The sequence below is a fragment of the Aythya marila genome, assembly GCF_965140915.1.
Source record: "Aythya marila genome assembly, chromosome: 2".
Lineage (NCBI taxonomy): Eukaryota > Metazoa > Chordata > Aves > Anseriformes > Anatidae > Aythya > Aythya marila.
This window is the reverse complement of record NC_139043.1, coordinates 16,189,886-16,203,154: the sequence shown is the minus strand read 5'-3', so window position 1 is coordinate 16,203,154 and position 13,269 is coordinate 16,189,886. Positions and strand designations below refer to the sequence as shown.

Here is a 13,269-nt window from a genome sequence, read left to right as displayed (position 1 = left end):
AGTGGTTTTAAATGGATTCCCACTCTGAAAAATACATTTTTAGTGTCCATTTTTGGTTTGGACTCCTCCAGCTAGGGGCCGACACAGACCTTGACATAGAAAACTGTCAATACTTGTATTTCTTGTGTTTATAAAATAGAAATAAGAAAGAAAAGAAGCTTAAAAATACAAGGCAGGCTCACAGACCGCTGTGAATTGTGTTCTTGTGACCCGATGTGGCATTGCTTAGACTAGAAAATTGTAGGGTACAAAATGGAGCATTGCCTAGATGTGGGCCCTTCCTTAGCACGAATTCATGCTGCAGAAACAGGGGAGCACCTGTGCATACTCCCAAGAAATGTGTTGCAGTGCTAGAAGAGACCAGCGTCATCAGCCAGCCCAGGCAAGCAGTGCAAGAAAAGTAATCCCTTCATCTAGCTGTTCTTACATCAAGTTTATAACTCTTCCTCATACTTGAAGTAGCTCTTTTAGAAAAAATACATGGTCTTTATTCTCAACTGTCTGAACATGGAAAATGCACTGCAATTTTAAGTAATTTTTCATGTAAATTACTCCCGCTCTGTAGAACTTAACTCTTAACCCTCTCTTCAGTAAGAACATGTATTCATCTGAATTAATATGAGGTAGATTGAAAGAAGAAATATTGAAAAAATATTTTAGACCTTTTCTGAAGCTTTACAAATCTATTGGGATCCTGGATAGAAGTGTAGATGCTGGAAATGGGATGAGATATTTCAGGAAAGATCCCAGTATGGAGACTCCCCATCTTCCTCCTCTCCTCAGTATTCTTGTTTATACAGTAACGACGGATGATACCAGTTCTTAGCTGCCATTGTATGTAATCCCTCTTTCATTTGATTCAGAACTACTGCTCCATGTTTTTCCTCGTCTTCTTCTATATTTCTAATTGGCTATTTTTTTTGCTTGATTCTCTTTTCAGGTGATAGTGCTCTTAAAAACCTGGCTCACCAGGTTGTTCTGATAACCTTTTTTTTTTTTTTTTAATCTGTGTGATTATTCATCTTTATCACGCACCCTTCTCTTGTGTGGTGGTGTCATCCTGAGGTTCTTCTCAGCAGAACTGATTTTTTTTTCCACATGCATGAAGCCATACTGGTCAGGGATGGGATGAAGCACATCACTGCATGGCCAGGCCCTGTTTAGAAGTATTTTTTCTGTCAGTTAACTAGTATATAGTCTGCAAGCTGCAGTGATATTTTTATATTGCTCAAAAAAAGCTCCGAATGTCATCTGTGATTAAGTCAAATATATTAAAGAAATCAGAGGTAACTGTGTTAACATATTTAATCATACTTGATCTCATCAAACTTACCATTTTGATTAAACCTGTTTTCCATAATGCCATGTGGAACGGCATTAATTATGCAACTGTGCTTTGATTCTTTATTGATTGTCTTACAGCAGTCTTCCCATGATTGTCTGGAAAGAAACACAACTTATGTGACCCGTACTTACATGCTTCAATTCTTCTGCTGCTAAAGATTGTTCCTATCTTAGCTTTTATCAATCCTATGCAATTTCCCATTCTCAAAGCTTTTTTTTTTTTTTTTTTTTTTGTGGTTTTGCTCTGTTTTATTTTTTAATTGCTGCTTGTGTTTGTGGCATCTCCTATTCCAGTTATTTCATGTTGCTGGATGCCAATTCTTTGGACCCTTTCAGTATTTAACTTGATTTTAAGATTTTATCATTCATCTGTAACAAGAGATATCAGTGAAAACATAGATGTATTTTCCACTACACATTCAAATGTTTCATTGTGTATAAGTACTTCTGTGTAGTGGGAAAAGCAGCATTAGATCTGTTGTCTTCCAAAGCTTTTACTTACTCCTGATATACTAAAATAAATTCCTTATTTTGATATTTTTTTTAATTGGAGTCTCTAGCATCCTTTATCAAAAGGTCACAGGTATGAATTTGAGATTTTTATTAATTTTATATCTTTCTTCATTTTTTTTTCTATTTGGAAATAAAATTTGCACTTTGAGGACCGGCAAGGCTTATATTTCTCACAACATCTTCCCTCGAGCAGAATGTGTTTTAGCCAGCTCATTCCTCCAGAAATGCTGCCCTTTGGCAATCGTGCAAGCTATTTAAACTACTCCCAATTACCAAGGGTATTTGTTATGAATTTTTTTTACTGACAATTGCCTTGGCTCATACTAGTTCTCTAGCTATAGAAAATTGTTCTTTCTTTTAAGCACAGCATATGCTTTTGTTTTTCACCAGGACTGTTATGATGAGTTATATGGGTTAGGGATTGCTTGCTGTCCGTCCATTCAGCTCATCATTTTTGAAGTTCATTTGTTCATTAATAGGGGAAGGTGGGAGTCTTTGTGCATTAGGAAGAGATCTGTTATGAAATTGCTTCAGGTTTTGTGATATACGCATCCAGGCTGATTTTCAGGAACTTGAGGATGTTTTGCCCAATGGAGCAGCTTTAAATCTTCCATTAAAAAAGAAGTTTGTTTATGCTGTTAGAGAGCTACTTACTGTCTTTTGTTCTTTGACACTGCTCCAGATTTACTCATGACCTTTCTTAAAATTTATGTGTGCAGCGATTAATGCAGACACATTCCAGATCTGTGCCTTCAGAATTTCCAGTAGCTCTGCACATTCTTCATGTATTCTCTGGAGGGAAAACGTGAAATTAAGCCCCCATCACTTGAGAGAGAAAACAAACAAACAGAACTCACCAACATATAAAATACTACGTCTTCTTGCCTCTTCACTTCCTTTCATATTGTAATCAAAGACATCATCCTTGCTAAATTAAAAATATTTGGTTTGTGTTTCAAATTTCACTTGTGGTTTCGTTGGGTGTTTGTTAATTTCCTCACCAGAACTCCTGTAATGTGTTGCTATGATTTCTTTTCTGCCAGCTGCTCATCCCAGAGGTGGCTGTGCTTCCAGCATTGGAATGAGTGGAGATTGAGGAAAACAAGTAGGGGCTTCCATAAAAGCCTCTGAATATTTAAAGTATTCAGAGGCTTTTATGGAAGAGGAAGCAATACTCTAATAGATTTGCACTTTTTATATTTCTGTTGAATATTCTGGAGTTCTAGGGAAAATTCTCAGTGTTTTATCCTGATTATCATGACTGGCAGTCATAGTGTCTGGCTGCCCAACTACCTTTCCTGATAAATTGGGTGCAACCATTACTGCAGAAGGTTACAGAAGTACATGGAACTAGAGGGAGGAGTGGAGGGCTTGCATGTTCTAGTTCTTGTAATACAAGGGCTTGTACTGCTACTACAAGCCACTTTCTTGGTTTGTCTTTACACTTCTGCCCCATGGATGCTGCCCATGGTACACGCTGAAAGGCATAAGAAAGTCTCTATTTCCCTGTGCCCCCTATAGCCACAACAGTTCTTGTAAAGTTTTATTTACAGGGTTAACCTTGGGCCAATTTCTTTAGTGCTGTTAATTGAAGGAGAATAAATAAATAAGAATATGTGAGTTTATATCCCTTCCTTGTATCTTGACATCAAGAAGAGTGTTTACCTCACATTCACAAGCTTTTGGGTTCTTTTTCATTTCAATTCTTCTGTGGTTGTATGAGCTAGTACTTTGCTAAAGGTTTACATTTTCATGTGGTTTTTCAAATCTAGCAGTTAAGTTGTGAAAAAAAAAGTCAAATTGCACACAACTTGAAAGTCATTCTAGAGCTGACAGCCCCATGCACTAGAATGTTTGATGTCTATGCGGTATAATCCCTGAAACATTGCTACTTTTTTAAGCAAAGTGCATTGAAGCAATGTTTCTTTGGCCTAACCTAGCTACAGCTGAGAATGTAAATTCCTTCCTATTTAATGTACCTCCATCAATCCTGTGTGTTAGGAGGGCACTAAGATGCTTAATGCTCCTAGCTGCTTCTAATCGCTCAAGCTGTTGGGTGCTACTCTGTGAAGAAAGCAAGGAAAGCTGAGGGTGACCCATAAAAAAAGGTGAGGGGGGAAATGATCACAGTCATTGGAAGAATATTCAGAAAAGCAAACTGACCTAGGACCTAAAGTGAACAGCCTCTGGAGAGATAAGGCTGCTAATCCTGCCTGGAAAATGAAGTTGCTGTAAGAGCGTGGTTTAGAAATGACACACTGAGGTTCCACTTAGTTGTTATTCCCTGTGCCACCTGCGAATTTGCACACTTGAAAACATTTGCTGAAAGTCAGATTCGTGATCTCAGTAGTGTAGCAAGTCACATTTCAAGAGAACAAGGTCTGGAAAATTATATCACATCCAGAGTAAATGGTTTATTTTGCTTAGAGGGATGCCATTTGCCTTGGCCGGTAGTTTCAATAAAAGGTCAAAGAACATAGACCAAAACCTTATCTTCACAGTCTAATGAGGAAGCAAAACAATGAGGCTTGTAAGGGCCGGGGTTACTAAGCTCTCTCTGTGACTTTCCTTCAGTAGCTTGTTGCTCCTGTTCTCTTGCCTCTACAGCTGGCATTTGAAATATTCACCTAGTCCTTTGCTATATTCGGGTCGGTTTACTTATTTTTAAACATCTCTTTCTCTCTTCCCCCTTAAAAATCAGAGGCTAGCAGATAATCAGGAGAGTCAAATGACCATTGAAGAAAGAAAACACCTGATTACAGCTCGAGAGGAAGCCTGGAAATCCAAGGGTAAAGGAGCAGCCAATGACTCCACGCAGTTCACTGTAGCTGGCCGAATGGTTAAAAAAGGTCAGTGATGAAATGATCCCAATATAAACAAGCCGCTGCTTATCTGTCTAGTCAAAATAAAGTCAGGCTAAAGCTAAGCAGAAACAGTATCCATGTTTAGCAAGAGGAGGGCTGTTTATATTCAACCAAATATCACGCCATAAGGCTGTTCTCTCTAGCTTCTTGTGGCTGTTGGTATTGATCCATTTTTTTTCTGCACTACTGCACTACCATCCAGTCGTTACTGGGATCTGTACTGGTGATCATCAATCACTTCAATGTTTCATTTTTCCTTCAAATACAATCCAGAGGGCACAGTTGGATTATTCTTCCTTATTTATTTCTCATTTGAAAACCCAGGTGCAGTTTTTAGAAAAAAGTTGTGAAATCTAGCCATTGCTGTTGCTGGCACTTGCCCCACTCCTAGGATCTCTGGGAATATTTAGCAAACATGTGTTATTTTTATGGATGATGTTTTGGACGACAACTTAAGTGTTGTGTTTGGCTCAGGAAATCACTGAACAGATTTCTGCGTAGAACCAGGGAGTAGAAATGACATGGGAGCAATGCTGACATCTTTGGGATCTCTTGAATTCAGCCCATCACTGTTTCCAGATGCAATTATTCTCTGGAAGTGGACAGAAATATGTGAAGGTTGTCCATGGCAGAATACAGCTGTTTATGCAGTGGGTCTGGGAAGATGATAGTTTTGGAAGAAGGTACCTAAACTGATCTCTTGTAGCTAGAGAATAATAAAGTTTGCTCTGTGACAAGAAACTGGTTGTTAAACACAACAATGAACCTTGAGTTTTATGACAACCACCCAAGAAACATATTGTGGATTGAAGGCAGTATTACAACAGGGAGTAAATCTATTTGCAGTCTAGAACACACTCTGTTTGCAGATAAAACAGATGATACTGACAATTACATCTATTAGCAGTGTGCTTTAGCTGCTGCTTACATCGTTTTGCTGCGAGAGATGCTAGTGATCAGTGTTTCAAGACTAGCCTGTTTTGGAGGGTCACCAATAAAATGTGATATTTTGCCAAATACATTGATCTTGTGAAAGGAAGAGAAGGTGATAGCATTTGTTCTTAATAGGGAAAGAAAAATATCCTCTGTACCTAACTCTGTACCTAAAGGATCTCTTTAGGTACTGTAATCAGTCTTGTGGAGAAACAAGGTAATCCAGTGACGGTGACATCAATAAAAGTAGCCCGAGTGGGATTTTATGCAGATGTGTGCTATTTCTGTTGCCTAGAAGAAGAAATTATCATGATAGGTTTTTAATTTAAGGGATGATGAGAAAGCAATGCAAAATTAAATCCTTGTTACATACGGGTGCACAGATGCTGTATTTTAATTGCTTCTTACAGCTTAAAATTTTTCAGTCCTACTCAGAAGGTGATTCTTGACTAACATCTGAAGCAGATCTCGTTGTGGTCTTGTGGATTAAGTCCTGGGAGAGCTGCTTAAAAGTTGTGTCCTCTCAAATACATCTTGTTGAAGGCTTTACCAATTGACTTAAAGCCTGCTGAATAATTGAGTCTCTTAGGTAACAGGGGAAATGTGTGTTTGTGGAAAAACTACGTGATTATATTTTAAATCTGTGCCAGTTTTTGGTAATTATGACTTGCTAGGACTTGCAGTAAAGGTGGTGGAAAAAATGGTTAGTGTAGTTTCTCTCAGCACAGCATTGGTTTATCTGATCAGAACAATTAATGACTTAAACTTACGTGACTCAGTAATTAGTAAGCTATGGCTAAGTGGAGAACAGCTATTAGAGGAAGGCTTAAATATCATTTTCCTCCCTCACTGAAAACCTAGGCAACAATGGTTAATAGATGTAATCTTCACTACAGTATGCTTTTCCACCTAATCAGAAGCACTAAATCCATAGAGCACAATTTGTTTTACTAGAGCAACAGATTTGTATCAAAAGAACAAAAATGTCCTTTGATTTTTATCTACTGAGTCGAAAATGAATTGCTTCATGATAGTTACTGAGGAGGGAGAAGAGTACAAATTCAACAATTTTGCTTGATATGGTGGAGATTCTTCCATTTCTACTTTTCTGCTTCCCTGTGCTATAGGACAACAAAACAAAAACACACACACAAAACAGCTGTGCTCAAGAATTACTGCTTAATCCAGGGACTGTATTCACAGGTCAGAAGCATCCTGCTATGTTTATTAAAAATAGTTTTGGTTAAAAAAGGGTCCAGGCAGGGGAGACAACACCAGGGTCTGGGTAATTTCCCTGCTCTTTTTTTGCATCTTTTTGTACAGAATGGTTGCGTGTTTCTAACGTGTGGCCTGAGTAGAACTCAAGTCCAAAATGTAAACCAAGTGACACTTGGAAAATAGCTGTGTTCTTGTGAATGGGGCAGTTTCTGAGATTGCTGTTGATTTAAGGAATGGGCAGGGCAGCACACTCCCAACATCACTGATACAACACTTGTGGAGGCTGGGGTAGTATAATGGATTGCAGGAAATGGCAAGGCTCAGCTCTTTCCCCTGTATAGCTTGCTCTCTTACTGTTCAGATGTGGTCTGACATGAGACTGTTTCTTCTGTTCTCTGTTGTTATGCAGGCCTGGCTTCTCCAAGTGCACTAACACCAGTAGCATCCCCTTTCAGTAACAGGCAGAAGTCTACCACTCCAGTGACAAAGCCTTTGGAAGGTAAGGAACAAAAATGGCTGAAATAAGTTCAGACTTTTTTACTTGCCATGACTTAACCAGTTTTACTTTCTGTTTTGCTCAGAAATTGAAGCCAGGCCTGATATGCAATTGGAATCCGATATGAAGCTCGACAAGCTGGAGTCGTTCTTGGGAAGGCTGAATAACAAAGGTCAGTACAATTACCAAAGAAGGCAATGTATTCACTCAGACTTCACTAAATCACTTGAAGTACTTCTAAGTTAAAATATCTGGTAACAGAAGCTGAATATTGCTTTGTTCAGACAATACTTTCTGATTGTACAGCTTGTTTTCCTGATTCAGTCTTTGCTAAATTTTATCAAAAAACAAAAACAAACTATTGCCTTACACGTATACAGCAGAATAAATCACAAATGCAAAAAAGTGCAACTTTTTTCTCCACATACGATGTACACATTCTTATTGAGAGCAGTATTTCTGAAATCTACACACTCAAGACACTCTGAACTGCATTGAACATATACCATGAAACAGCTTTAAATGTTTTTTAAACTTACTAAATTGAAGATATGACACTAAGCTGCTCCCAAGCACAATTCATCCACCTTCCTGATTTTTGAAAATTGATTTTCTGTAGCAGCTCATACAGCTTTCTTGAATAATTTGTTGGCCATATATAAAGCTGTCTAGAGTCATCTAGCTGTTTCCATCTTATATGTTAGTCTCCATGTTGTATGACAAAAATTCTTTTGTGAATTGTAGTGTCAAATACTGAAAATAAATGCATTCATGTTTGAGTAGCAGAGGCACTAGCATTGTATAATGATTGCACTGTACTAACTAATGTCAAGTAGTGACTTTCCACTTGTAGTTTTAGTAGATCTTTCAAGGCAAGGATTTGTTTGGGCAGAGGCACCATGGAATACACAAGACCATAAAATGCATATAACATCCTACCAAAACAACACATTTTTGATAGCACCTAACTTTGTATTTTGCCATTTTTTCAACCATTTTGTAATAAAGATCTTTGCATATCAGTAGCACTTACGGTCCCACTTTATCATTTCTTTTCCTACAGACATTTCTACCATATTTCCCTTGAATTCCATCAATCAAAGAAAACCAAAGCAAAACCACAACAACCCTGTTAACTTCTTCTACAGTTAGAAACTCTAATTCAGTTATTTAATGCATGGGTTCTTTTCCTGCAGTTGCTGGGATGCCAGAGACAGTACTGACAGTTACAGGAAAATCTGTGAAAGAGGTGATGAAGCTGGATGATGATGAAACATTTTCCAAATTTTATCGCCATGTGGATTTCCCTTCCTCCTCAGTGCCTTTGGACCTTGATGAGGACTTTGATGCCATCTTTGATCCCTATGCACCAAAGTAAGATTTACTATTTTCATTGTTTTGAATGCAGCTATAGGGGTGGTGATCAAAAAGTTCAGCTTTAAGATGTTTTAGTAGATATCTTAGTAGATATGTTAGTACTGGGCATGTCCATTTCTTCTACATATATTTGAAACTACTCTTCAGTCTGGATCAGTGAACTGGTTCTGATTTTATTACAAACATCACACTCCAAATCAAAGCCAATCTCCTGTCATTAGATGCTTCTGACTAGCAACTGAAACTCAACTAATGATTTTAAACACTGTTTTTCAGGTTAATATCTTCTGTAGCAGAGCACAAACGTGCAGTGAGGCCAATGCGCCGAGTTCAGTCTTCAAGAAATCCCCTGAAAATGCTGGCAGCAAGAGAAGATATACTTCATGAGTACACTGAACAAAGACTGAATGTTGCCTTCATGGAATCAAAGAGAATGAAAGTAGAAAAAAGTAAGCTAACAGGATGGTTTGTACAAGCCACTGTCTTGCTAATTTAATTAAAAACAAAACACAGAAAAAAAAAAAAAAAAAGGAATAAAACATATTCTCCAGGAGACCATAAATTAGTTGAGGTGGTATAAGGTTGAATGTAGGTTGGCCTAGGAGGTCTGAAGAAAAGGGCATGTTTGATTTCCTCAGGGGAAGCTATCTGCAGCCTCCTCTTGTGCATATTTATTTATTTATAGCAGTCACCTTGTGCAGAGGTAGCATTGTTACACTTGCAGGGTGAGGGCAGGAGATCAAGCAAAGCAAATCTAGAAAAATATTATGCTGTGGGGTGAGGGGGAGCCAGGAAGAATAGGTAAATTTTTGTTCAAGTACATTAGCTTCAATTTTGGGTCCTTGTATTCTTTCAAACTGGAACTAGCTTTCTTGACTCCCAAAGGTTAATTTCCATAAAGGATCTGATCTGTGCTGTGTAGCAGTGCTTTGTGTTTTGCTTGTGACATTGCTGTCTCCTGAGAACCAGACTGACAGCATGAGATGATACTGTACAATTTTATCAAAGGTTTGTCAAGCCACTTTTAACATTTGGAGTGTAACTTTTCTTCATTAACTTTGAGTAAAAAGAGATCATTTTTAAAAGTTGCCTGTATTGATGAAACACTAATGATATGTCTAATACTTTATTGCCATTTGAGGAGAATCATTTCCCTGAATTATAAATTCATAAACTGCTTTGTCTTTGGTTGCGAAATAAGCAAAAGCAGCCAAGAATTTAGGGCTTTAAGTTTGCAGTAAAACACGACTAGTTCTTTGAAATATAAATGGCTGTTGCATCACACTAGCTGAGACAAATTTGAAGTGAATTTGAGTTCGTTAGCTTTGGCGACTTGGGTCTCTTTCATCATTAATCATGTATATGGCATTGAAGTTCTGCACAGTACTTCACAAAACATTGGGTAAGTCGTGTTTCTTACTGAAGGTAGTATTTCTGCCAAAGATCGTAATTCTGACACTGACAGTTTAGTTTTGGATGGTATCTGGAGACCTAGGTACTACTAAACCCACAAATTCTTGAGGGTAGCAGTTAATCTACATTCAACTTGTTTTTTAGTGTTGCTGTTGAGGAGGGGAAACCTGGAAATATGTGAGAAAAATATTTTTTGTAATGCAGCAACCAAAGCTATTTTTAATATAATTTTGTCTTTGTGTGTGTGTGTGTTTTTTCTCCATTTCTTTTTTTTTTTTTTTTAATGTGCAAGTGTCCACAAACTCAAATTTCTCAGAAGTAGCACTTGCTGGCCTGGCAAGCAAGGAGAACTTCAGCAATGTTAGCCTGCGGAGTGTTAATCTCACAGAGCAAAATTCTAACAACAGTGCTGTGCCATACAAGAAGCTAATGCTGCTGCAAATTAAAGGTATGCTAGAGCTGTTTTTTACTTTCTGCACATTCTGGGCTGATTGCAGTACGTGGGAGTTGCCATCACAATTGAATGCTTACTTTGTTCTAGGAGATCTCCAGGTCAAGATTTATGCACAAAAGCTTTTCTTTTCACACTAAGAGAAAGCCGTGTGGCAAATACAAAACCTTACCAATAGGTGTATGTTTTCTAAGGAGAAAACAGAATGTTTCAGGAATTACAGCTACCTCCAGTAGAAATTGTTGGACTGTCCAATTTTTCTAGTCTTCAGTGCAATTTGGAGGTGAACTGACAATGTTTTTGCTCCACTTCCTTTTACATGACATAGCAATGTATCTGATTTTGCAAAATAATAGCTAGTTTTTTGGCAAAGTAAAATCCTTAAAACTTTTTACTGACTTCTGAAACTGTCTCATACCTTCACTGAAGCACATGTAAATGATTTTAGAATTTGGCTGCTCCTCTGCCATTTACAACTGATTTCTTTCCAGAAGGGCATAAAGTTGTTAAAGCAAGAACAGGAAATAATAGAAATATTAGCTGATAGGAGGCAACAAATTTTGCTTCCTGTGAGAAAACCCTTCCTCCACCATAATGTTCTTTTAATTCTTCTTTTTTAACAGTCCTTTTCCATATAGTTTGCTAAATGTGCCAGGAGTGTTTGTCTTTCATTCAGAACAATTAGACTTTGGCATTTGATGGCATTATTCATAGGAATATAATTAGCTTTGTTTTATCTTTAGGAAGAAGACATGTTCAAACAAGATTAGTTGAACCAAGGGCCTCGTCACTGAACAGTGGAGACTGTTTCCTGTTGTTAACTCCACACCTCTGTTTCTTGTGGGTAGGAGAGTTTGCAAATGTCATAGAAAAAGCAAAGGTAAGTGCTAGTTCTTTTTTTTTTTTTTTTTTTTTTTTTACTATTTATTTTTAGAACTATCACAGCATACATCTCTTTGATGTAACTGAGCCTTGGTGCCACTTGTCTCAATAAATTTGTGTGTAACAAAGTCAGGTAGATATGCAGGTTTCCCATAAACATGTTTTAGCCTGTGCACTGAATGAAAGCTGACATAGGAGCATGTAGGTTGCAAAGCTGCAAGAGAAAAGAGGATATCCTCAGGAAATGAATTTGCACACAAACAAAAAAGTCTGAATTGCAGGATGTCCTTTTATTCCCATGTTCGTTAAGATCAAGTCTTGTTTTAAGGCAAATGAAAGAATTAATGTATTTCTGTAACTTTTTCTCTAGTGTCTGTTTATTTAGGGCAACAAATAATAACTACTTCTACTGTTATTTCACGTATTATATATTACCTACTTTTGCCTTCTCGTTGAATGCCATATACACAAGTGTTCCAAAGGTTTATGCAATCCTGTTCAGATAACTCTTAATCTCCTAGGCTTCAGAACTTGCAACTTTAATTCAAACAAAGAGGGAACTTGGCTGTAGAGCTTCTTATATACAGACTATTGAAGAAGGAATAAATACCCATACCCATGCAGCCAAAGACTTCTGGAAACTCCTTGGTGGCCAGACAAATTACCAGTGTAAGTATTCTTATGGTTACAGTATCTGCTGCTTTATCACAATAAAATAGTTGAGTTGGTTCTCTCTAGAAAAAAGTAATACAAAATTAACATCTGATTATGTTTGACAATCCTTTCCTTAAGCCGCTGGAAGTCCTGAAGAAGATGAAATATATGAAGCTGCCATAATAGAAACAAATTGCATTTACCGCCTCGTAGAGGATAAACTCATTCCTGAGGATGACTACTGGGGAAAGATGCCAAAATGTACCCTGCTACAACCAAAAGAGGTATCGTGCCCCTTACTGCTCCTGTGGTAAGTGCAGGAACATAGAGCTGATAAGACTTTCAGTAACTGCAAATGCTCATGGAGAGGCTTCACTGAAAATTGGTTCTTTTTTGTTTATGGACATGTTGCTGTATAGAGTGTCCTGCAGGTCTCAAGAAATTTAAGCGTGTTATATTTAAAGTGAAATACTATTTTAGGAAGTGTAAATCTTTTTGTCAATGGTGGCTTCTAACACTCAAAAAATATGCAGTACAAAACAGGAAGCACTTCAGAAAAAATAAATAAATAAATAAATACATAAATAAAAAACTGTTTCCCATTTCAAGCATTTTATGTATATCCTTAGTAGCCTTTTTTCTTTCACCTTTTTCACCATTTCATTCCTCTAAGAGTGAATTAGGGCAGATTTCTGAAATAAAGGCATGATGCACTTTATTGAACACATTCAAGTTGCTGCCTGTGTGCTGAGCCAGTTACCCAGGCTGCATGTTCTGTCAGCCTTCCTGTTGTGGGATGGAGTACAGGTCTACACCTCAGAGAAGCTTGCTGTAGTTGGACAGCATTCAGTCATGCAGCAGAATCGGTTTTTGAGTTGTCAGAGCTTTCTAGTCTGCTAGTGACTTAGCTATCACCTAATGACACACCTCATAGTATCCCCAGTACTTAACTTTAGTAACCGTTCTGGTGCACATCAATCCTGTTCAGGCCTGGGAGCTGGACTCAAAGATCCTTGTGGGTCCCTTTAAAGTCAGGATATTCTTAGATTCTAGTATCTGCAACAACTAGCCATCATGGTGCAGACCACTGCCATGGCCTTACTGTTGTTATACTGCTAGCAGTC

At 37.8% G+C, this 13,269-nt stretch overlaps 1 protein-coding gene across 15 annotated transcripts in view; it reads left to right on the top strand.

The window, feature by feature from the left end:
- The window catches only part of SVIL (supervillin), a gene marked incomplete at its 5' end in the record, with an annotated part of 136,158 nt that overhangs the window by 108,447 nt on the left and 14,442 nt on the right, over nucleotides 1–13,269 (top strand). For all 15 annotated transcript variants that reach the window (XM_082752162.1, XM_082752170.1, XM_082752158.1 and 12 more), the window contains 9 exons: nucleotides 4,559–4,706; nucleotides 7,282–7,371; nucleotides 7,454–7,540; nucleotides 8,565–8,742; nucleotides 9,022–9,194; nucleotides 10,451–10,606; nucleotides 11,353–11,489; nucleotides 12,013–12,160; nucleotides 12,284–12,429. In XM_082752162.1, the coding sequence (XP_082608288.1) occupies nucleotides 4,559–4,706; nucleotides 7,282–7,371; nucleotides 7,454–7,540; nucleotides 8,565–8,742; nucleotides 9,022–9,194; nucleotides 10,451–10,606; nucleotides 11,353–11,489; nucleotides 12,013–12,160; nucleotides 12,284–12,429 (1,263 nt within the window). The remainder of the gene's footprint in view (nucleotides 1–4,558; nucleotides 4,707–7,281; nucleotides 7,372–7,453; nucleotides 7,541–8,564; nucleotides 8,743–9,021; nucleotides 9,195–10,450; nucleotides 10,607–11,352; nucleotides 11,490–12,012; nucleotides 12,161–12,283; nucleotides 12,430–13,269) is intronic.